Genomic DNA, 22,950 nt, shown 5'->3' with positions numbered 1-22,950 from the left:
ACCTGCTGCTTAATGCAAACATGTGTGGGATAACTTTTGCAAGAGATTGCAAATTTTAGTTAGGGGAGAATTGCAATTCCTTTGCTCCTTGAAAAAAACTGGGTAAAGGACAGCTTAGGAATTTAAATGGACAGGTCCTTACCTGACCAGCTACATTTCAAAGCATCAGCCAAGGCCTTTAATAACTAGGTAGGGAATGGGACAAACTGGTTGCAGCCAAGGCCTGAGGTGGGGAAGAGGCCAAGGGACTGAGGTGACTAAAAATCAATTTTAGGTTATGTTGCTGTGGTTTGAATCCTTTCTCCCTCAAACTTTTCATAAAGGTTTTTGTGAGTCTCAGACTAGGATATTCAATGGCTTACTTGATGTCTTTACTTGAAAATCTGATAGGCTTCAACTCAACACATCCAAAACCTTTTGTATTTTTCCAAAACCTGACTCTTGATTCTAACTTCCTCAAGGCTCCTATTCCCAGTTAGCCCCACCACCATTCATTCAGTTAATCCAGCTATTATTTATTTTTTTCTCAAACCTCATAGTTGATCTCATCAGCAAATCCTGTTGGCTGAAACACTGACATACATCCTCACTCTGACCACATACATCTACTTGTTGCTGTTACCTGAGACAAGCCACCATTGTCTGTCACCTGGACAACAGCAACTGCTTGAGACTAGTATTCCCATTTCTGCTTTTGCTCCCTTACAGTTTATAGCATCTGGATGAACCTTTAAAAATGTAAATCAGATTGTGTCACTACTCTGACCAATATTCTCCAGTGACTTCTCTTCGGCATTGAAATAAAAAACAAAATTCTCATGTGATCTCTGAGGCTTCACATAGAGCCTCTCTCACCTCATCTACACGTCACCCTGGTCCAGGTGCCTGGCCTCCTTGCTGTTCCTCCAATACCCCAAACAAAGTTCTGCCTCGGCACCTGTGAACTTACTAGAAGTTTTGCCCTAAGATATATGTATGTTGTACTTCTTTCAGGTCTTTGCCCAAATATCACTCCCTTAGGGAGGGTCTTCAAGTGATTTCATCTAAAACTGACCCATAACCCCCTCATGGCCCTCACAATCCATCATCCTCTCTATTCCTAAATTGACTTTTTACCCCTGTAACACAAATCACCATTTGACTCCTTATTATACTTTATTAACAGAATGTAAGTTCCATGAATATGATTTTTTTTCTTACTGCTGCATCCCTGGCACCAGGTAGGTGCTTAAACACATGAAATGAAACTAAGGAAAATATTTCAGTTTTATGACAGGAAACAGCTTGCACTGGGAACCCTGCAGAAGGTGGTTTTAGGGGATACCAACCATCAAAGCTGGAGGAGACCTTAAAAATGGGAGAGAATCCTGGGAATTCATAGAAACTGTTGTGGTGAGTACTAGACTTCCTGAAACACAAGGAAGGGGGATTACGATAACTCCAGCTGCATTACACATAGCTTATTTCACCTTCATATCACAACAGATGAGGAAACTGAAGATGGAAAAAGTGAAGTCACTTGCCCAAAGTTATTCAGCTAGCACAGCAGGAAGCTGAAATCAGCTGTTTGACTCTAGAAGTCATGTTGTTTCAAAGACACTAAGAATGCCAGGCAAAAAGTATGTACTCAGTTAAGTAACAATTGAAGGAAATAATATTTCAAAGAGAAAATGATATTTAATTTGGTCTCTTGAGACCAGACAACCTATGGACAGAACAAAGGAAAACAAGGAGAGAGGAACTTGAACATAAAGATTTAGGGTAATACAGTTAGAGGGAAGAGCTGTCTGGTAAATACTAAATAATCTGCTTGGCTGGAGCTTAGGGTGTTGAAGGAGCACATTGGGAGACAAGGTCTATAAGGGCCAGAATATAATTGAAGAATTTGGGCTTTATCATGAGACAGTGTTGAACATTAAGCAATAGAGTATTATGATAAAAATACTGCTTTATGGGGCTGGGGTTGTGGCTCAGGGGCAGAGCACTTACTTAGTGTGAGGTACTGGGTTTGATCCTCAGCACCACATGTAAATAAATAAAAAAGGTACATCAACAACTAAAAAATATTTTAAAAAAGAATACTGCTTTGGTAAAGTCACTGGGAGTGCCAAGGAAATATATGGAGTACCAAAAAAAATATATTTGTTGCACTAATCTCATAGTCTATTCTCACTGACACCTGAAAGGTTGATGTTAAATCCTGCCCTGACTTAAGAGTTCACCCAAGAACCACTAGTTGGCAGCAGTGTGCCAATTAATGGATGAGCCAGGTCCCCAACTGGTAATTTCTCCAGCGGATCATTCCTTGGGCCGTGACTAGGTGTGATCACCTGGTGGAAAACAGTAGTAGTGGGAGGGCAACATGTACAGAGGGGATCTTAAAGACCCAGTGGGAATGGAGAATGTGGAGGTCAGAGGCTAGAATGGCTGATGGCTGGAGGATATGGGAGTGGAGAGGGGGCAGTCGTGAGAGATGGATTATGAGTGGCCTTGAGTTCCCAGATTCAGAAAGCTGGAGGTCGTGAGGGAAATGGGGACCCAGAAAGGTGTATAAGTAGAAGAGAAACATAACTAATTTTCATTTTAGAAAGATCACTAAAACTGTAATGTGGAGAACGAGGGGAAAGAGGAAGCAGAGAGAAGAGTAGAGGCTGATCCTGAGAAAGAGGATGAATGGTCCACACTATGGCCAGTATGTCAATAGACATAGGTGTCAGATTTGTAGGGGATTTAAGAAATAAAAATCACAGAACGAGAAAGAAGTCATTTAGAATGTAGTTTTGATAAAAGAGGATAAATATTCTTTATTAGTAAATACACCTTCTCAATTGGGTTTTCTGCCTAAAACAGCGCTGGAAGGACTAAGATTATGAAAGTTCTTTTAAATCTCTAGTCCATTCATTCAACAATCTCGACCAGATTCTGTGTTGGAAACAAATCCTATACTTTGAGGAAAGGGCTTTGATGCAGGGGATACAGGACGCCGAGGAGAGGACACTTGGGAGTCTAGGATCTCAGATTAAAACATCAAACGAAACTAAGGACCGGTGGGGAAAGAAAGGGGATCAGGGAGCAGCTCCGTTACCTATTGACCCTCTAGAAGTCACCTGATGCATGACAGGTATCCATGTGAGCGCCACTCCCCAGGACTTGCGGCGCTAAATAGCCACGTCCCTTCCTGCCAGAGTAAACCGCGCACCTCCAGAAGCCCTGCTTAGGCTGGGCTAGTCTGCAGCAGACGCGCCCGCGAGCCCGCCGCTCACCTCCCCACCGGGACTCCGATTGGTGGAGACTCCTCCTGGCCCCGCCCCTCGGCGAGTGACGGGAATAGGCTGAGGGAGTCGGTGCGCCACGGAAGGTCCGGCAGCGAGCAACGCCCCGGGGTTTGGGGAAGGTGGACCCTGGCCCCACTTTTTTGTTCACACACCGGGCAGGTTTGCAGTCCCCTGAGGGAGGGCGTCGGGTTGCGGAAGCGGCACCTCCCGGAGCATTCTGGGCCGCCGCGGGGGGCTAGCTGGGCCCTCTGCGCCTGCGCGTCGCCTCGCTTTGAGGAATCGCGGCGCTCTGGAGCGTTGATTGCGGTCTTTTGCAGAAGGGAACTGGGGAGGGGATTTTCGCATCTTTTCACACCCAGGTCTGGATCCCTGGGACTGGGAAGACCTGATTCTACTGACCTTCGAGGTCCACGGACGCGAGGGGAGCGGGCGAGCCCCTAACGCCAACTGTTTTACGGTATTTACTCCCTGCCGCCCTCCTCCCGCCGGTCCCCACATCCCTTTAGATCCGGCGGGAACAGCCGGTTGAGTTGCGCGGAAGGATTAAGAACCCTGGTAGCCTGGTTCCTTGTCTCGCTTGCACTGCCCCTCTGGGGGCCTCACTTGTACATAAAGTTTAGGAGATCAGTCCTTCTAACAAGCCCTTCTAAGGGCTTGGGGACACAGGATAAAGCTTCCTGTCACCCGGCCCCAGCCCCAGCCTCTTTATCGGTTAACCACCTTCCCCCAGGCTCTAGCAAGGCACACCCTTTCTCAGCCTTGTTCCTCATTTGTGTGATGGGGATGGAAAGTCCTCATACATTTTCTTTACCTAATGGTGATACAGACACTTCCATTTACCAAGTACCTATTTTGCCTTCTCACCCCCTCCTTAAAACCTGGTCACACCAGAGTGTTTATAGTTTTGCCCATGTGCATTTATGAAGGAGAATTATCCTCAGATCTTGTTACCGAGTCTCTAGAGACAAATGTCCTTTGTGTTTTATTTCAGCTATTTTGAGTGTCTTTTGAATAATTCTGCAGACCCAGAGAAACCCAGTCAGTGCTTCTTTCCAGGACAGGTGGAAGAAACTTGGATTTGTGATAAAGGGTGGAAGGGCACAGTGTCAACAGGAAAGGAACAGATGAATGCTCTTAAAATTCAGGGGTGAAAGAGGAGGGTCAGAAGTCAGAGGAGGCAGTAGTATACAAACTGGAACCAGAGGGGACAATTCCAGAAGAAATACAGCTTGATAATTCACTGGGCTAACACAAAAAAAGAGTCCACTTTGTTTGAAGGTGAGGCATGGGGAAGGGGTTCTGAAGTGTGATTGTTAAAAGCAAGGGTTTTAAACATATTTGCTATTAGACTTAAGGCACATAACTTCTGTGAGCCCGTCACATGAAGATTCAGGCACCTACTTCACATTTAAGATAATTCATATCAAGCCTGAGCATCATGGTTGGCACAGAGCTATTATTATTTGAACTCCAGCTATCAAATATATGATGGGAATACCTTGAATACCAAGATAAAGAAATTGTATTTTCTTTGGGTAATAAAAGAGATCATACAGATTTTTGAGCAATTAAAGGCCACATTGCCCAGAGGTGCTTGGAAGGGATGGGATCCTGAGCCAAAGTCCCAAGCCACTGCAGTGGTTGCAACTTTGCTTGTTTCTCTCATTCCCATCCAAACATCCCTATCCTCAATCCACAAGCATTTCAAAACCATGTTTCTAAAAACCAGCCATTTATATCTGTTTAGGTAAGTTACAGAAGGAGTGTGTTGGTGTATTTACAAGTTGGTTTGTCCAGATATACTATAACTTAGTGTCTGTATTTAATATTGACAACCAAAAAAATATATAAATATCTTCCATCTATACACAGCAGGGCAGGAGTGTCCATGTTTTCTTCAGCAGTGAGTTTTCGGCCTCCCATGGCCCTTCTTTCATGGTCATCATCTGGCCCTCAGTGCAGAGGAGACTAGAACCTGGCAGCCCAGTTTGGCTTTCCCCTCTCCTCCCTGCACTCCAGTGCTCCCAACTGGTCCCAGGCAAGGAAAGATTAATTTGAGTGGTTGGGTAGGAAGAGATGGGAATAGGCAAATCCTAAAATGGAGCCCGATCCCTAAGGTGGAGAGATCCAGGTCTGCAGAAAGAGGTGGCCACAACCACCTCCTGGGGTTGAAGCCTCATAGTTCATAGTTCAATTAGTGTGTCCTTGATCATAGGTCCAGCCCTACAGATTAGCTTGGTGAAAAAGGCAAGTGTCTGGACAGGGCTTGGCCCCTACCCTCAGGCACTGAACCACTCAGGGTGAAGCCTGGGGTGTGGGGACAAAAGACTCTGGCTGATAAAAAAATAATAACAAAATCAGTAATAAAAAAAATTATAAAACCTGTTGCTTGTCTGAATAGATTTAAGCAACAGTCTTGCTTTCGTTAAAATCCTGGAGCCATTAAAGTCCTGAATATTCTGCTGGACATCATTGCTGGCTGAAGAAAGGAGCCCCAGACCCGGCTTGACTGAGATCTGTCAGTTTGGAAGTCTGTCCAGTTATCTGTGCTCCAGAGAGATTCTTGGGGCTGTTGGGAACAGGCCGGGCTGGGGGCGTGGAGCACCTCACACTTGGGAATCAGCCCCTAGAGGGTGGAACAGCTCCTCAGGTGTCTTGTCACTTTGGCTGGCTCCCCCCTGCCGGAAGCCAGAGGCAATCTCATCGAAGGTCCGGCCTTTAGTCTCGGGAACTTTGAAGTAGGTGAAGATGAAGAACAGAATCAGGAGCACAGTGAAGATGATGAAGACGTAGGGACCACACAGTTGCTGGAAGATACACAGACATGTTAGAGGTCATGACCCTATATTCCTGGCTGCAGGACTTTGGATAAGTCACTTTACCTCTAGGTTTCTGATCTGATAAAGGAAACATATCCATGTACCACTCAGGAATGCTGTAATAATTAAATGAGATTGCTTATACCTGGCATGGGACAGGCTCTATGAATATGATTCAATGCTAAGGAAAGAACCTAGAATTGTTCACAGCCAGGTAACCTGGACTTCTGAGCCCAAGTTTCTTTCTCAGCATGATTCCTGATTAAAATATTGAGAGAGCACTTTGCACATGAGGTCATACATGTAGGTGATAAAATGATGAGGATTGAGCAATGGGAGTTCTTACCTCCACGTACTGGAAGCACATGCCCACAATGAAATTTGAGGTCCAATTGGAGAAGCCAGCGACGGCAAATGCAGCTGGGCGTGGACCCTGGCTGAAGAGTTCAGCCACGATGAACCATGGGATCGGGCCAGGGCCCACTTCAAAGAAGGCCACAAAGCCAAAAATGGCCACGATACTCAGATAGGACATCCAGGGCAGCTGCTCCTGTTGAGGAAGTTGGGGAATGGGGGTGGTGGTAGAGAGGTTAGACTGGGTTGTAATGACTCCTTAGAGGAAATCAGCTCCAAGGGCCCCAGCTCTGGGCTGGAAGGCAGGAGACCTGGGGTGCTGATTCTGGATACACCATATGACATGGGTACCCTGTGTTGGGTCTTGGTTTGTAAATGTTATAATGCTGCATATAATCATTCTTTTTTAGGAGGTCATGATAGAAAAATTAAAAGACTTTGGTTCAGATCTTAGATCTGTTGTTCATCATCCCCTCAACAATCATTGGATTTCCCCAAGTTTAGCTGTACGAGTGTAATGCACAGGGGTTGACAAATGAGTGTTTGTGCATGTGAGGGCCTGGTATAGGTAATCACAGAGGTTAGTCTCAGGCTTGGGGCCTGCACACCTGAGGTGGATGCCTAGCTTCATCATTGATCTGACATGGGACTTAGATTTCCTTACCCATGAAGTGGGAATACAGGTTGAGCATCCCTAATCTGAAACCTGAAATTCAAAGTGCTCCAAATCAATATTTTTGAGCACTGCTGACATGATATCACAAATGGAAAATTCCACACCTGACCTCATATAGTGACTAATCATAGTCAAAATGTAAGCACACTCAAAGTATTGTATAAAGTTGACTATAAGATGCATATGAAAAATGAATTTCATGTTTCCATTTGGGTACCATCCCTAAGACAGCTCAATCTGTATATGTACATATTCAAAAATCCAAAAATATCTGAAATCCAGAACACTTCTGGTATGGGCATTTCAGATAAGGGATACTCAACCTGTAATGGCTGAACTGCATCTCTGAGTAGTGTGAACTGTGCGAGACAGGTATGTTTCTACATCTCTGTGGTGGGGAGGGTAATATTTTTAGGGTATTTGTGAAGATGAATTGAGTCTACATGTGAAAGCTTTGAAAGGTTCAATTCGGGGCAGGCAAGGCATTTCTCTGGGGAGATGAGAGCTTGGGGTCTGAGGCCAGAGGTGCTGTGTTGAGAAACTCAATCAAGGAGAAGAAAGTTCAAGACCCGATGTGAGTGGGATAAAAGGAGACAACCTCAAGAGCCAGAAGATCAGGCCCTGGCCCAGGGAGCAGAACCAGGGAGAGTTTAGTCCCATGTAGCCTGTCAGGCTGGGGCTGACACAGGCACTTTGGGATCTAAGCCCAGATGGATTTCCCATATCCCCAGCCACTTTACCCTCCAGAACATGGCCACTTACCAGCAGGGCCAGGGCGATGGTCATGAGCACAGCACAGCCTGCCATGCCAGCCAGGCCTATGAGGTGCAGGGTCCGCCGGCCAGCTCGCTCCACCACAAACAGCTGTGGGCAGAGAGAGTGTGAGTGTCACCCTTGCCTGGTGTCTCTCACAGCTCACCACCCAGAATTTAGTCAATAGTGGGGAAAGCCACATGGCACTGCACAGACCGGGGGGTGGGGAGAGGGCTGGGGGAGACAGCACCTCCTCCTTCCTAGGGCTCTATTTGGGACCAGATAAGAGGGTGAGGGCAAAGAGCTAACTCTAGAGCCCAATAGCAGTACAAGGTGGCCCTAGCGACCAGACAGCTGAGCATCCTGGCTGTGACCTTTGGAGAGCATCCATGTCAGCTTATCAGTAATGAACCTCACAAGATGTTGAGGATGAAATGAGAGAACGCTTAGGGAGCACATGACACATGCCTGGCTCCCAGCAAATGCTGTCAGTTCTATCATGGGCCCCTGAGGCTCTGAGCTGTACCCTGGCTGCAGACCAACAACAAGCAAAGACTCACCGATACGACAGTGAAGGCTGTATTGACAATGCCTGAGCCGATGGTGGCATACACAGGCTGCTGCACTCCTGCCTTCTCGAAGATGCTTGTAGAGTAGTAGAACACCTGCCAGGCAGAGAGATTGTTGGGTTTTGGCTAGGTGCTGTGGCCCTTCCCTTGCCTCTGCACCAGTAGATGCAGGATAAAGTGTGAGTAAGGAATGAAGGGGACAAATACTACTGCTCAGAGGACACTGCACCAGTAACTTTAAGGCTTTTGGCTCTAAAGGGAAGCTTCTTGGGCAGATGCTTGCTTATTATTTTGTTTGACTTAATTCATAGCACACACTTGAGCCTGGGGCTTGGCTGGAGCCACAGGAAGGGGTGGGTGGGGGTACTCACAGCATTGATGCCCGACAGCTGCTGGGACAGCTGCAGCACCACGGCAATGAGGATGGGCTGGCGGTAGGCGGGAGAGCGGAACAACTCCAGGATGGTGACCTTCTTCTCCCGCATCATTTGCCGACTCTCCTCCTTCATCTCCTGCAGGTCACGGGTCACATCAGCTGTTCCGCGCAGCTTCTTCAGCACTAGTGGGACGAGAGAAGGTGGGGTGGCTCGGAATGGGGGCAAAGGCTAGGGATCATGGGGCAGGGAGGAGGGCAGGGCCCGGCCCGTACCACTCTTGGCCCGATTCTCCTCGTTGCGGTTGATGAGCAGGAAGCGGGGGCTCTCGGGGCAGAAGGGCAGCAGGATGCACTGCATCAGGGCTGGGATGAAGATGATGCTCAGCAGTAAGGGCCACAGTTCCTCGTTGCCCAAGATGGAGTCCAGGCCGAACACCTGGGGGAAGCCGGGGCTGTGAGCGCCCCTGTCCTGGCCCCTATTCCCATGCCAACCCACCACAGTGGCCTTCCCTGCTTGGTATCGGCCAGTGCTTTAAGGAAAGAGCTCCAGTTATGGAGGCTCTGCCACTAATGTGAGGCCTGACCTCCACTGAACATTAATTTCCTCATTTGTAAGGTGGGGAAAGTAGGACCCAATACCACATTACTGGGAGGACAAATGACAATGCTACAAATGTGTCTGGCATAAAGTATGGGGGGTGCTACTCTCTCATGGGCAGACTCTGGGGATGGACAGAGAAGCTTTTTGATGAGAGGTACAGTATGCACAAGGGCCTGCCAGCTTGGAGGCATGAGAGATCCCACATGTTAAACAAACAGTGGGGTCCCCTGTGGTTGGAGGCTGAGTGAGAAGAATGAGAAGCCGGAGGGAATGCTCCTTGGTTAGGAAGGCCCATGGGAGGTTTGCAAGTGGCAGTGTGTTCTCTGGGAACTGTGTACCATGAGGTTGTCCTTCGCAGGGCTCTAGAAGGCTGGGTGGAGGTCTAGTTGAAGCCTGGCTGGACTCAGACCTGAGGACCACTAAAGCCATGGATGGGGGCAGTGCTAGGCAGGCAGACCCGGCCCTGGCTTACCTGAGCAATGAGGATGCCAACAACGATGCCCAGCTGGTGCAGGGTGCCCAGGGCCCCACGAAGAGCTGTGGGTGACACCTCCCCCACGTACATGGGCACAAAGCCTGTGGTCAGGCCACAATACACACCGATGATGAAGCGGCCCAAGATAAGCATCTCAAAGGACTTGCCCAGTTTCGAGAAGCCCATGAGCACAGCAGACACAAAGGCCAGAAGGTTCATCATCAGCATCGAGTTCCTCCTGGGGGTGGGGTCACAGGTCAGGTGGGTCCCTGGATTCCCTGACACCCCAAGGGCTGGGCCATAGGTAAAACCCTAGAACAGGCAGAGAAGTCTCCCCCGACCCCTTCCTGCTAGGACTCCCTGGACAGGAAGACATGGGCTCCCCAAAAGCAGGGCCAGGACCCTCTTACTCACCGGCCAAAGCGGTTAACAAAGAGGCCCACAGAGAAGGAGCCAATCATGCCTCCAACAGAGAAGATGGCCACCGAGAGGGACCAGAGTGTGGTAAGTGTGGTGGGCAAGATGGGCTCCCCATAGCGGTGGATCCATGTCTGGTTGTAGAACTCCTCGATCACCTGCAGGAGAGAAGCAGCTTCGGTGAGTGGGTGAGGCCAGGGCCCACACTCCCCTAGCTCGGAGAACTCCATTTTACCACAGAATGCTGAAAGGCCCAGGGCCTAGTTTTGTTGCAAACTTACTGCATGTTCTTGAACCAAGTCCCTTCTTTTGGGGGTTTGGGAGGGGCTCAGTTTCCTTAGGCAAGAAACATGGGCTGGACTCCATTTCTGAGAGCCAGCTCTCACCCTTCCTCTAAGGCGTGGTTCCCAGTGCTCTGGTTTCACATGTTCAACATGACTTGCTGAGGATGGTGGCAAATGATAGAGGAGCAAGTTCAGGCACAGAGCAGAGACACACAGGGAGAAAATGCTTCTTCTCACATGTCTCTTCTCTTCTGCTCTTGGTGCCCTAGGGCCCCAGCTCCTGCCCTGGGGCCTCTCCCCAACCTCCTGCTAGGGAGGAAGCACAGCTAGACAGACAGGTTCTGCCATTCTGGTGGCCCTGTGGGAAGTGCAGGCTCACTGAATTTGCATTTAGGGCCTGGCATGACCAACTTATATCACTCTTCAGATGTGCTCACAAAACTGACTCTGTCACATTCTGCCTTCCAAGTCCAACTCCTTTGGGGCTGGTCTGTGAGTGCTAGCCTAAAGAACCCATGGCCTCTTTCCCTCTCCAGGTGCTCCACTGGGAGGTTTAGGGAAAGGATACAGACAGGGAAACAGTTCCAGGAACTGGAGACACCTGTCCTTGTACAGGCCTGCCCACAAGCCCTATCCCCACCCCTGGCAGAGTAGATGTGGCTGGCACAGGCAGCCCTAGTTCTGAGCACGCTCACCATGCTCTCGGGCAACACCGACCCACATCTAGCGCACATGTAGCCAGGCTCAGGCCCAACTAATAAGAGACAGCTTCCTGTGCACACAGCCCATAACATATACACTTAAGCTCATCTAATCTGAGGATTCCTAGCTTTAACCTGTTACAAACCTGCATGCCCCTCCTTCCCTTGCAGCTTGTAGCTCACATTCAATCTCAAGTTAACCTAGCCTGACATCCTCCCCAGCTGTGTACCGCAGACCCTTCATTCTCTGTCGTCCCTGCTTGTGGTCCTCCCTACTCCTCTCAAGCCATAGAGGAAGAGGAGGTGGTAGGTAGCTACTCTTGCCAAAGGGGAAATGGAGAGAGCCCTGGAATGCTCACTAACCGTCTTCATCCCTGCACTGATGCCAGGACTTGTCAAGTCTAGAGACATTCAGTAGAGGCTAGGCTCCAGGGAGTTGGCATAACTGGGAGGGGAGGGCAGTCCTAAGGATCTACTTATCTGTTCCAGGGAAGCCAGACAGTGCAATGATTAGGAACATGGGCTCTGAATCGGAACACAACCAAATTCAGATCTCAGCTCCAGTCTTTATTTCCAGTATGACTGTGGGCAAGTTATTTCATCTGAGTTCCAATTGTCTCATCTCTAAACTGCAGATGTTAGCAATTCAATCACACATCACTTAACAACAGGGATACATTCTGAGAACTGTGTCATTAGACAACTTCATTGCTGTGCAAACATCACAGAGTGCACTTAATGCAAGCTTATAGATGGTGCAGGCCCACCACTAGATGTGGCCTCTTGCTACAACAGAGGCATGGTGGACATGTGATGCAGGAGGTTGCTGCCAGCGTCACACAGCAGTCGGTCTTACAGCAAACATTTTTTTTAATAAGTAGAGGGAGTACTCTCTAAAATAACAATAGAAAATAGAATAAACACATAAACCAGTAACATAGTCATTTACTATCATCATCATAACACAGTATTACATACTATACTTAATTGTACGTGCTGTGCTTTTTTACTACTTGACAGGTTGTTTATAGCACCACCACCAATTCTTCAGTCCCATTATAATCTTATGGGACCACCATTGTATATGTAGCCTATCACTGACCAAAACATCATTATGTGGTACATGACTATACCACTTCACAGTACTATAGGGAAATAGTGAAATGCACTTACAGTCCTATCACAAAGCCTGGCACTATCACCCCTAAAGTCAACCTACCACACACTGGTACTGGCCCCAAGCCGTGCAGACCTCCCACAAAGCCTTACTAAGCCTTTATGCCACATTTTGGAATCAAGTCTCCTGCTAGGGATCAATCCAGCCTCCCTGCCTACTGTCCTCTGCCCTTTCCTCTACTCTCAAAGCACAGGCCACACCTTCGCTCTTTGTATGATTTCTCCGCCCTTCCCTGCCTTTGGATGCGTTACTCCTGCCTTTGAGATTCAACTCCAAGATTTCCTTGACTCCCAGGACTTTGTCTTCCCTGAGTACAGGGACCAAGAGCCAATGTCAGGGATACCTATAGGTGAATACAGGAATCAATGAATAGAGGGTCTTAGGTTCTTATCCTAGAAGCCCTTGATTCTGCTGGGGGGGCAGAGACAAGACAGATTTTAACAAAACACAAAGTGCTTGTGTTTTTCAAGGGACTAGCTAGGAACAGTAATGCTCCATTTAATATCAGAATTTGCAGAGAACAAGCTGTTCTAGATAAGGGAACTATACAGATAAATGACGCTCGCCCCTCCGTGGACCCAAACTTTCCTGACCCACCATCAGATTGGAAGTCTTTCTTCCTTCTGTCACTCTCACTGAATAACCAGACCTACCAGCTGGGTTCAAGCACAGTGGTGTCCTTGGGTCTCTCTCAGGCACAAGGAGAGATGTTTGTCCCTGCCTGAAGGCTTTTCATTTCTGCAATCCAAAGGTCTCAGGGTCTTCTTCCACCCCTCTGTTTCACAGGCTGGTCTCACACAATTTTCTACACTCCTTCTAAAATTTGCCAAGAAATCAGCTAATGTAAATTGAATTATGTGCAAAGAAAGTAAATAAGGCCAGGAACTGTGGTATACATCTATAATCCCAGCAACTTGGTAAGCTGAGGCAGGAGGATCACAAGTTTGAGGCCAGTCTCTGCAACTTAGGGAGACCTCAAAATAGAACTGGGGATGTAGTTTAGTGGTAGAGTGCACCTTGGGCTCAATCCCCAGTACAAGAAAAGATTAACTAAGTACCAAGTAAGGACTTAACTATATCTACCTGAGCTAAAGGATGTGACACTGAGATCTCTAACTCTACTTGAGGTGGTGAGGCAGCAGGTAAGAGGACCACAGGTAAAGAGGTGTTCCCAGAGCCCCCATCCTAGGTTAAGTCTCCTTAACAGTCAGAGGTAACAACCTTATCCCAAGCTAGCTCCTCCACACTCACCAGCCCCTCTGCTGCTCAGACCACTTTACTGGAATAAGCAAGGGGGAGCAGCCTGCTTCATTTACTTCAATCTTGCCCCCTGACTCATCTTCTCAGCCCCAAACCAGCAGTACTTCCTGGCCAGGCTGGGGCTGGGCAGGAGGCTTCTGCTTCTGAATGTGGAACTTGACATTTCTAGAAAGAAGCTGCCCTGGGTTTGCATTCCTGCTGATGGTTTGAAGGCTTTGTGTCCCCTCCTCCTGTGGGGAGCCATATGGGGCTCCAAGCTGACGGTTGGCCAAGAAAGGCAGGGGATACCTGGAGAATCACAAGACTTCTACATGGGTAAAAGTTCTGGGGTCACCTTTTCCAGTCATCCCTCAGCATCCCTCCTAGAAGTGTCTGGTACCCCTTGGGGAAGAAGATCCTATTGCCTACTTCCCTAACAGGATCTCACAGAGCAGTCTCCCAATTCCCTAAGCAGCCTCTTCAACCCTGGCTCATGTTTGAGGCGAGACCCAGCACCAGCCAGCTCCAGAGGCTCTCACCTTATGTGCCCATTACAAGCCTGCTTGTCACAAGTCTTGATCCTACTACTGCTACCATATCCAGCCGTCTCCAGGTCCTACTGATTCTGTCTCCTGATTAGTCCTATTTCTCTACCCATACAGCACCTGCCCTAGGTCTCACTTGGATTCTGCTTCTGACTCTTCCATCCCTCAAGGCCAGATCCCATTTCCCACAATTCATTATTCTTCAGCATGGCAGTCAGAGCCCTGCAGGACAACTATTATCAGTCAGCCCTCCATTCCTCCTCTGCTCTCTTCCCAGCCCATTCACACCCTTTCTACCCTGCTTCGGAAGCTGGGTAAGTGGATGCATGCTGGGCAGAAATGGAAGGTCCTGGTCAGGTTGAGAGGGGACTGACATGGCATTAGTCTGTTGAGAGGCTATGAGAGATCTCTGTGCTAGCCCCTCACTGAGCACAAAGGTCAAAGAGAGCTGGGGGCAGCCAGCTCAGTGCAGCCAAGGGCCCTGGGATGGGGTAGTGTGCAGGCAATGGCTATTTCTCACTCAGCTGCTGTCCTGGGCGGGGGAGGGAGGCCCATGTATTCCTATGGGCATCTTTGGAATCCCTGCTGCCACCCTCCACCAGGCCCAAGCAATCGCGGGTGAGGACCATGCTTCTGCCTTGGCTACAGAGGAAGTTCTCACTTCCTCTCCCTGTCCGGAAGGTGTCCGTAAAGGAGCATGAGGCGGAGTGTGCCATTTGGCACTGGAACGAGCTGTCACTTTGGCTGTCTTAGAGAGAGGCCACCACCTACAAAGGAACAGGAGGGACAGGGTTTCTGTTTTTGTATAGCCAGGAGACGAATCACTACCCTAATCATAACACAGGATAAGGAAGAACCTGAGGGAACGAGGGGCCTGCTTCGGGGACCCCAGCAGGCCGTAGCCCCAGAGGGCAAAGGCCCTGGTTTTCTAGGCTTCTGAGAATAAGACCTATGGCAGTGGATTTCCTGTCTGTGGACAGGAAAACTGTATACGTCAAAGTGATCTAGAGCAGGGACTGGCCACATTTCATGTAAAAGATCAGGTTGGGTCTGTGAACCACAAATGACCCCTGTTTTACTTCCAACCCTTTAAAATTGTGAACCCATTCTTAACTTATGAGCCATATACAAACAGACTGCTGGCTGGACTTGGCCTGCCTGCTGACCCCTGATCTAGGATTCTAGACTATTGCCAAGAGGTTCATTTGGGAACCTCCAACTGGTCTTACCATCCTCCTCTAGATACCCCTCTAACCTAGGAGGGCTGGGTCTTCTACCTCACACCCAATAGGGCTCCCTCTTACCCTCCTTCCTCTTTTCTAGTTGTTATATGGAGATGAAGGGGTTAAACAGCCAGCAGGCTGTCAGCTCTGGTTAGAAGGAGGAAAGGGCCAGTTTGTCCAGTTCAGTCCCCCAGCCTGGCCTTGACCCCTGTTCCCAGCTTTTTGCTCCCTCTTAGTAGGGGCTGGCCCTAGCATTTCCCCTCCCCCTAGCTCTCAGCTCAGAGTGTATGGCTCCATAGTAACTCAGACACCCCAGAGTCAGCTGGGAGTTCAGAGCCAAATGTTCCAGGTGGGGCTGGACAGATGGGTAGCTCAAACTAGTCCCCTGGGGCCTCTCTCTAGGGTCTGGGGAAGAAATAGGCTCAAGTTGAAGCTAGAAGCTGGACCCAAAACCACAACAGAGATTGGACCACCTAGGTTCTTCTTCTGGAAGAGCAAGACATGGCCTGCCTCCAAATCAAGGCCAGACCTTTGCTCTGGCTGTAGTGACCTTTCATTGGTCCATGGCCTCCAGGGTCTTCCTCACAAATGCAGGACCTTAATTTCACTTTGACAGCCCCATCTAAAGCCCTGCTCAGCCCTCAGGATGAAGTGTCACTGCCACCCACACTATGACTCATATGCCTGCCCTTCCTCTGGTAGACACGGCAGCTTCCCCCACACAACCTGGACACCCCAATACTCCGTGCTTTCATTTGAGCCCTTTTTGCTTACACTTAATCAGCTCTTGGCCAATGTGGATACTTCTCTGGAAAGCCTCCCCGAGGGCCACCCCTCCTTCCCAACTGCAGTGCTTCTCAAATGAGGGTGATTCTGTCCCTTCAGAAGACACCTGTCTAGGTCCAGGTCCACTTTGGCTGTCATACTAGTTATTGACAGTGATGGAGGCCAGGGATGCTGCTAAACATCCTAACAGTGCCCAGGACAGCCCCCACCCCAACACCAAAGGATTGCCCATTAGAAAGAGGCAACAGTGCTGAGGTTGAGAAACCCTGCTCTAGGGCCAAGCACCGTCTCTGCTCCAACTTTTCCATATGCAGCTAACTGCAAGGTTCTGTGTGCTCACTCTAGGCTTAGCTTCAACACAGAGGGTCTGATTTACCTGTTGCTGTGGCCCAGCATAGGAATAGAGGGAGACAGGGTGATTACTAATTGCTAACAAGTCATGAATCTGACTGAGGGACTTAAGATGATGGGGCTGTGACAGGGTGTGATGGTGTAAGAGATTGTGCAACTGAGTATGGGAAACAGTTGAGACGTCTGTACATGACTGGGCTTGACTCATCTCCGAGCTCAGAACATGAGGCCAGCTGAGTGCCAGCTGTAGGTATGTCCAGCGGTGTTTAGGTGCCCAGCTCTGATCACACCCAACTTCCATAGTGGTCAAGAACACAGACGGAAGCCAGACTCCATGGATTCAAATTCCAGTTCTGCCTTATTAGCTGTGTGTCTTTGGTTTAGGTGCTCAACATCTCTGTGCCCCACTTTCTTTTATGGTAACTATTTAGTGGGGTTATTGTAAGGAACAACTGAATTACCATTTCTAAAGCACTTAGAACAACGTTGGACACTAGGTAAATAAGATGTAAGAGTTGTGGTGACAGGTGCAGGAAAAAAGAGACCCAGAATTCTGGATCTTTATATAGAACTTGGAACCCAGCTAAACTGAGGGGGCAGTGGGCTCAGGTTGAGAGGCAGGTCTCACCCCCAGCCTGGTTCAATTCTCTCACTCACAAAGCGGGCTCAGCTCAGGCCATCTCACCTCTACACATATCTCACCTTCCACTGTCAAACAAGGAGGTTTGATCTGTGGGCATCAGGCTCCTCCCAGCCATCACTCTGGGTTCTGAGAAGGCCTCCCCGCAAACACGCTTCACACTGTCCCTTGGTAAGGACCTGATGGTTTCTTTGTGGGCATTAGTCATCTCTGGGGTGAGCTGGCGACTGGGGAGGGGAAAGGCAATTCTTAGATCAGCTGTGGGGGGATCAGGAAGACCTCCCTCTGTGGCTGGGCTTGCCTCTTCCACCTCCTTCCCCCTCCTTTAGGGAGAGGGGACACATGGCAGGGATGTCACCTTTGCTCACAGGGTAGGGCAGGGAAAGGATGCAGTGAGGCCTGCTTCCACCTCTGGTTCAATCCTTTGCTCTCCTGGGCCCTCCCCTAGACTTGGTTTCCTCAACTACAGGAGGAAGAAGATCATCAGCCCTACCTGCCTAACAGGGCTGCTGGGAGGAGGTAATTGAAGGGAAGGTGCTTTGTAAACATTTAAGATCGTATCATGATTAATTAGCCACTTCCAGAAGGAAGCCCTTTGGGCCTCTTTTATGGCAGAGAAGAAGCTTCTGGTAATGAGCAGCAGAACTGACTCCCCCACAACTGGTGGGCAAAGTCTCCTGTCAAGAGTCACTGCCAATCCAATGATGTTTTCTAAGAAAAGTGTTTCTGGACAGAAGGGAAGTCCCATGCCAGTGAGCAAGACCCCATCAGGGAGCAAGCACTTCATGCCATCGCATCTCTACAGGTTTGCTGGTCCCTGGCCCTCCTTCTCTGGAAGTCAATGCACCTTCAAGGTCTAACTTGGCTGCAAATCCTTCATACAGCCCTGCCTATTTTTCCCATCCTCCCCGCCCCAGCACAATTATTCCCTCCTATTTGCTTTCGCAGCACCCTGAAGCCCTCTGTTAATTATATAGTCAACCCCCAGAATCTGTGAGTTTAACCAACTGAGGATCATAAATATTTGAAAAATAAAAATTGCTTTTGCACTTAACATGTATAAACCTTTCCTTTCATATCATCATTCCCTAAACAATCCGACTCCTCCATGCCACACACAGCATTTACATTGTATTAGGGTAAGTGACCTAGAGATGGTTTAAAGTACGTGGGAGGATTTGTGTAGGTTATCTGCAAATACAACGCCATTGTGTACATTTGAACTTGAACATTCAAAGATTTTGGAATCTGTAGGAGGTCCTGGAACCAGTCCCCGTCACATGGATTCCTAGGGATGACTGTACTCTGGTTTTACAAGGGGTAGTGCCACCACTCTGCATGGGGAGTCCTCAGAGGGCAGAGACAGGGCCTGGCTCAGACCACATAAGACAGCCATGAGGTCCAGAATGTGCCCAGTGCCTTCACAGGTGTGTCCCTTCCTGCTGCCTAGGCCAGTATGGGGCACAGCACGGGCACTTGGTAAGCCATTCTGAATGACAGAGTTGGCAGAATTGAATCCCTGTATCTTCCTGGGACAGTGCCTTCAGGTCTACCAGGCCCAGTGGCCACTCTACCTTGTTCTACACCTCGGCTCTGAGCTGTGCTTTGTTCCTTCCTCTTTCATCCTTCTATTCTCTCTTCACATGTTAAAATGATCACTTCTAATCTGTTCCTGTCAGAAAATGCCAGAGAAGTTTGTAAGTGCAAATGTAATCATTCCAAACACGTGTGTGCTTGCCAGAAAACACCGCTAGATTTCTGTATGTTCTCAAGGCTGGTTTCTGGAGTGACCTTTGGACCTGTGTCCCCAAATACTCCCATAAATGCAGTTTACAGCCTCAGCTGGGCCCCCTGTGCTGGTCACCTGTACTTCTATGGCACCCTGGTCAGCTATCTTGCCCACTGCCTACCACAGCGCTAACCTTTAGCCAACTTCTGATTAGATAAGAAGCTTCAAGGATTAGAGAACTTCTTTCTAGATTTGGTCACATTTTCTTAGTCCCTTCTGGACAAATGCAGCCCCTTAGCTCCTGCTCTAACCCATCTGCCTCCTCAGGACCCCACCTCACTTCCTGATCTTCCCCCTTTCCTCATCTACCGGTTTCAAAATGAAACGAAAAACAATCCTAGCCTTATAATCCCTCCAGCTACACAGTCTCTTCTCCGGGCATCTGACAGCATTCCCTCACTTCATTCATCTACTCACACTGACCACGGGCAACTACTACCCCAGGCACCGTTCTAGGCACTAAGGACACAGCAGTGAACACAAAACACCCTGGTTCTTCAAGACCTCACGTCTTCCCCTTTCGAGGCTCCTATCTCTGGGTTTTAGATATCACCTTTTATGCTCCTTCTGCTCCTCTCTTCTGTAACTGGGGATGTTCTCAGGGGTTTCACCCTGGGTTCCTTTTTTATTCTAGTCTCCCTGGGAGATCTTCCTACTCCCATTTGGACACCAGTGACCAACTCTCAACTCCTCTCCAGACGGCATCTAAGAACCTTGTGTCCCAGCACCTCCCACATTCCCCAGTGGTGTCCCACTGAACCTCAATTCCTGCACGTCCCATGACACCTACCGGCTGCTCCCCTGCCTGCTCCTCTCTGATACCCCGTGTCGCCTGAACTGATGACCCAGTCCTATCCATTCCTCCTCCGGAGGATGCCACAGCAGCCTTCCCACTAATGTCCCTGGCTTTGCTCTCACATTCTCAGATCCATCCCACCACTCCAGGAGCCTGAATCCGTTTCCTGAGATGCAGATGTGGTTCTGCCTACCCTCTTCCATGGGTCCCGACCATTCTCCCTCTGAAGTCCCTCCTCCACATGCCCAATCTAGCTGTGCCACACCATTCTGGTGGTTACTTGTTGTACAGATCAAACTCACCCACAAAGCCCACAGTAGTCCAGCCCCGGTTTACTCAGAGGTCAGCACCTTTGGCTCCCCAATTTTCCCTCTCCTCCCATCCTCCTGGCGACACAGCAAACTAAACACTTAACTAAATGCTGGCTCTCTCTCCTCTGGGTCTTTTCCTCTCTCCTCTGTAGACCTTCTGTCAACCCACCCTGTTCTGTTCCTGGACACCTCTCCATCTTGACCTTGGAGTCCTAGTTCTGTCATTCACTCACTTTGTGACCACTGTCAAGACATCACTCAATCCAGTTCCCAGCTTCAGCTATGCATCACAGTTAGGAAGCTTTTTACTCAATACCCAAACAGCATCCCAGACCAATTAAACCAGAATCTGGGGGTGCCCAGGGGACCTCAATGTGCAACCAAGGTGGCGAGCTCCGCCTCTCTGCCTCTGCTTTCCACTGCCTTACAGACAGTTCCATCTAGAAGGATTTCAGAAGGGAGCCAGCTCAAAAGCACACACCTTGGCAGGAGCTGTGCAAAACACTTAGCAAAAACAGCACTTGGGATTGTTCCAGGCCGGGGCCCACAGTCGCCATGTCAGGCAAGCTTGGAAAAGTTCTGTCAGGACCGCTGCAGCTGAGCATGACTCAGCAGGCCTGGCCTTCCTGGTGACCTGCTCCCCAGCATTGGGCGTGGCCCCCACAGCCACCCTGTCTGCCCTCTTGGAAGAAGCCCAGCTCTGATTCCACACACTGCCTGGTCCCCCAAACAGGCCCCCTGTTCTCAGGAGTCTGCCACCCTCATTTTCTAGCCTCACCCCTCTGGACAGTGAACGTGGTCCTGACTGGAAGACCAGGCACTCTCACTCCAACCTCTCGGTGAGGGTATGAATTTTTTAAATGACAGGGCAGTTGGTTACAGAGACAGCCTGAGGCTGTGGAAACAGCAGAGCTTGGCTTCTGACTCTACCATTCACTGGCTGTGTGTCCTTGGGCCTGGTGGATATTTCATCAGCCTGGACCTCGCTTTCCGGGTCTATAAAGTGGAAATCACCACTCATCCTCATAAATATATGCAAAATAGCCAGTACAGGAGGGACTCGGTTATAATCTCCTTTCCTGCCCAGACTCTCTTTTCCTTTTCCCCCAAAAGCAAGTTGGTGGGGCTAGAGATCACTGCCAGCATCCCTTCTAGTCTTGACATGCCAATGAACAAGTGAGGGCAGATCTGGGATGTGCTGTGGGGAGAAAGAAGTCAGACCTCCAACCCATGTGGTACCCTAAGGCAAGACATGAATTTTTGCTTCGCCTGACGCGGTCTCCTGGGGGACGAAGCGGTTTCAACCTGGAATCAGATGCCTTAAAAGAGAGCGCACTAAGTGTGGATGGGGTGTGAGCACAGGCTGGGGGACCACCTAGTGGCGAGGTGTTGGATACCAACTCTGTCTCTGACTAGCTGCGTGACCCTGGGTAGGAGTCTCCTCTTTGGCCATTTTCCTCACCTGTGGGATAAGGAGGGATGATGGTCTGTCTGCCTACCTGGCTGTCTCAAGTGAAATAAATACCAGGAAAGCCCTTGGTGATCCGAGAATGCCCTATGAACACAGCATCATTACAACAAGTGCTGTTCTGATTATAATAAATGTCCATGTTGTGTGAGAAAATTGGTCAAGATGACCTATAAAGACCCCAGGATTCCGTGGACCCTGAGATTCTAGAATCCTGGCTGGGGAGTCAGACAGGAGTCAATGCTCAGGAGTGACACCCAGGTGACAATGTGAGTATGGGGCCAAGAACAAGGACAGTATAGCACTTACCTTCTGGGGGGCATTGATGACTCCAGTGTTGTAGCCAAACTGCAGGGATCCGAGTACTGCCCCTCCCACGGCCAGCATGAGACGGCCAGTCACCTTCTGCAGAGAGACAAAGCACATGGTTACAGGTGTGTCCAGGCCCACGATACTATAGGGCAAGGCCTGGGCTGGCAGGATCCCTCGTTCAGGTATCTTGCCCGACTCCTGGCACCACACCCATCCCTCTCCCAGGAAACTCGGACATTTCCTGACCTCGGGTGCCTAAACCAGCCCAGCAGACTTCTAGACCTTTTCCTGGGGAGAGAGAGGAATCAGGGTCTTCTCTCTCTGAAGCATGGTCTTGGTGACACAGGGAGAGGCTTTGGATTCTCTGAGGGTCTCTCCTGGTGGGGCCATGCTTGGAATCCAGGTAGCCCCAGACTTGATTGGGAGGCTCAGAACCAACTCTCCTATGCAAGCAGGTCCAAATTACATGAAAGGAACAGCAGAGATGGAGGAAGCACCCTGGATTTGGAGCCAAAGGTGCTGACCTCTGAGTCCCGCCCATCTGCCTATGTGCTCTGTGAATTCCAGCAGGCTAGGTCACCCTGCCCATTACTCCTCCTTCCCTCCATTTGCTTGTCTGCAAAATAGGTACAGACACACTTGTCAGCACTGGATACCTAGTCCTGCCCTGCCCTCCCCTTCCCACCTCTCAGTGAGCCCCGAGAAGGGAAGACGTGTTCAAGGGCCTGCTGCAGAGCCAGGGATGGAACCCAGGGCTCTGGACTCCCCATTCAGTACCCCTCACAGCAGCACCCCCAAACCAGGAGCTTCCCAGAGTTATTGGAACACAGATAACACACCAACCAGACCTGTGTTTTGGCAAAGTACATGATGCAAGGTGAGTAAGTGTGTTGGGCAGCAAATGTTTCTAAGGGGCAAAGGGCTGGAGAAGAAAAAGGCTGGTAGGCTCTGTTCCCTGGACACAGAAGGCAGAGGGAGGGGTAGAGGCCAGCAGGTGAAAGGGCCCTGCTTAC

At 49.4% G+C, this 22,950-nt stretch overlaps 1 protein-coding gene across 1 annotated transcript in view; it reads right to left on the bottom strand.

Annotated features, from left to right (window-relative positions):
• Positions 1-4,990: 4,990 nt before the first annotated feature.
• Positions 4,991-22,950, bottom strand: part of Slc2a1 (solute carrier family 2 member 1) — a 30,240-nt gene continuing 12,280 nt past the window's right edge. Inside the window, exons 2-10 of the mRNA XM_046469025.2 lie at positions 21,935-22,030; positions 10,313-10,473; positions 9,896-10,136; positions 9,096-9,258; positions 8,818-9,005; positions 8,438-8,542; positions 7,887-7,988; positions 6,441-6,644; positions 4,991-6,082 (exon numbers count right to left, since the gene is read on the bottom strand). Of these exons, the coding sequence (XP_046324981.1) occupies positions 5,882-6,082; positions 6,441-6,644; positions 7,887-7,988; positions 8,438-8,542; positions 8,818-9,005; positions 9,096-9,258; positions 9,896-10,136; positions 10,313-10,473; positions 21,935-22,030 (1,461 nt within the window). The 3' untranslated portion in view covers positions 4,991-5,881. The remainder of the gene's footprint in view (positions 6,083-6,440; positions 6,645-7,886; positions 7,989-8,437; positions 8,543-8,817; positions 9,006-9,095; positions 9,259-9,895; positions 10,137-10,312; positions 10,474-21,934; positions 22,031-22,950) is intronic.

Source organism: Marmota monax, unplaced genomic scaffold, assembly GCF_021218885.2.
Source record: "Marmota monax isolate L192 unplaced genomic scaffold, Marmota_monax_Labrador192_F-V1.1 WCK01_AAM20220418_F8-fsc00008, whole genome shotgun sequence".
Taxonomy (NCBI): Eukaryota; Metazoa; Chordata; class Mammalia; order Rodentia; family Sciuridae; genus Marmota; species Marmota monax.
This window is presented reverse-complemented; position numbering and strand designations above follow the sequence as displayed.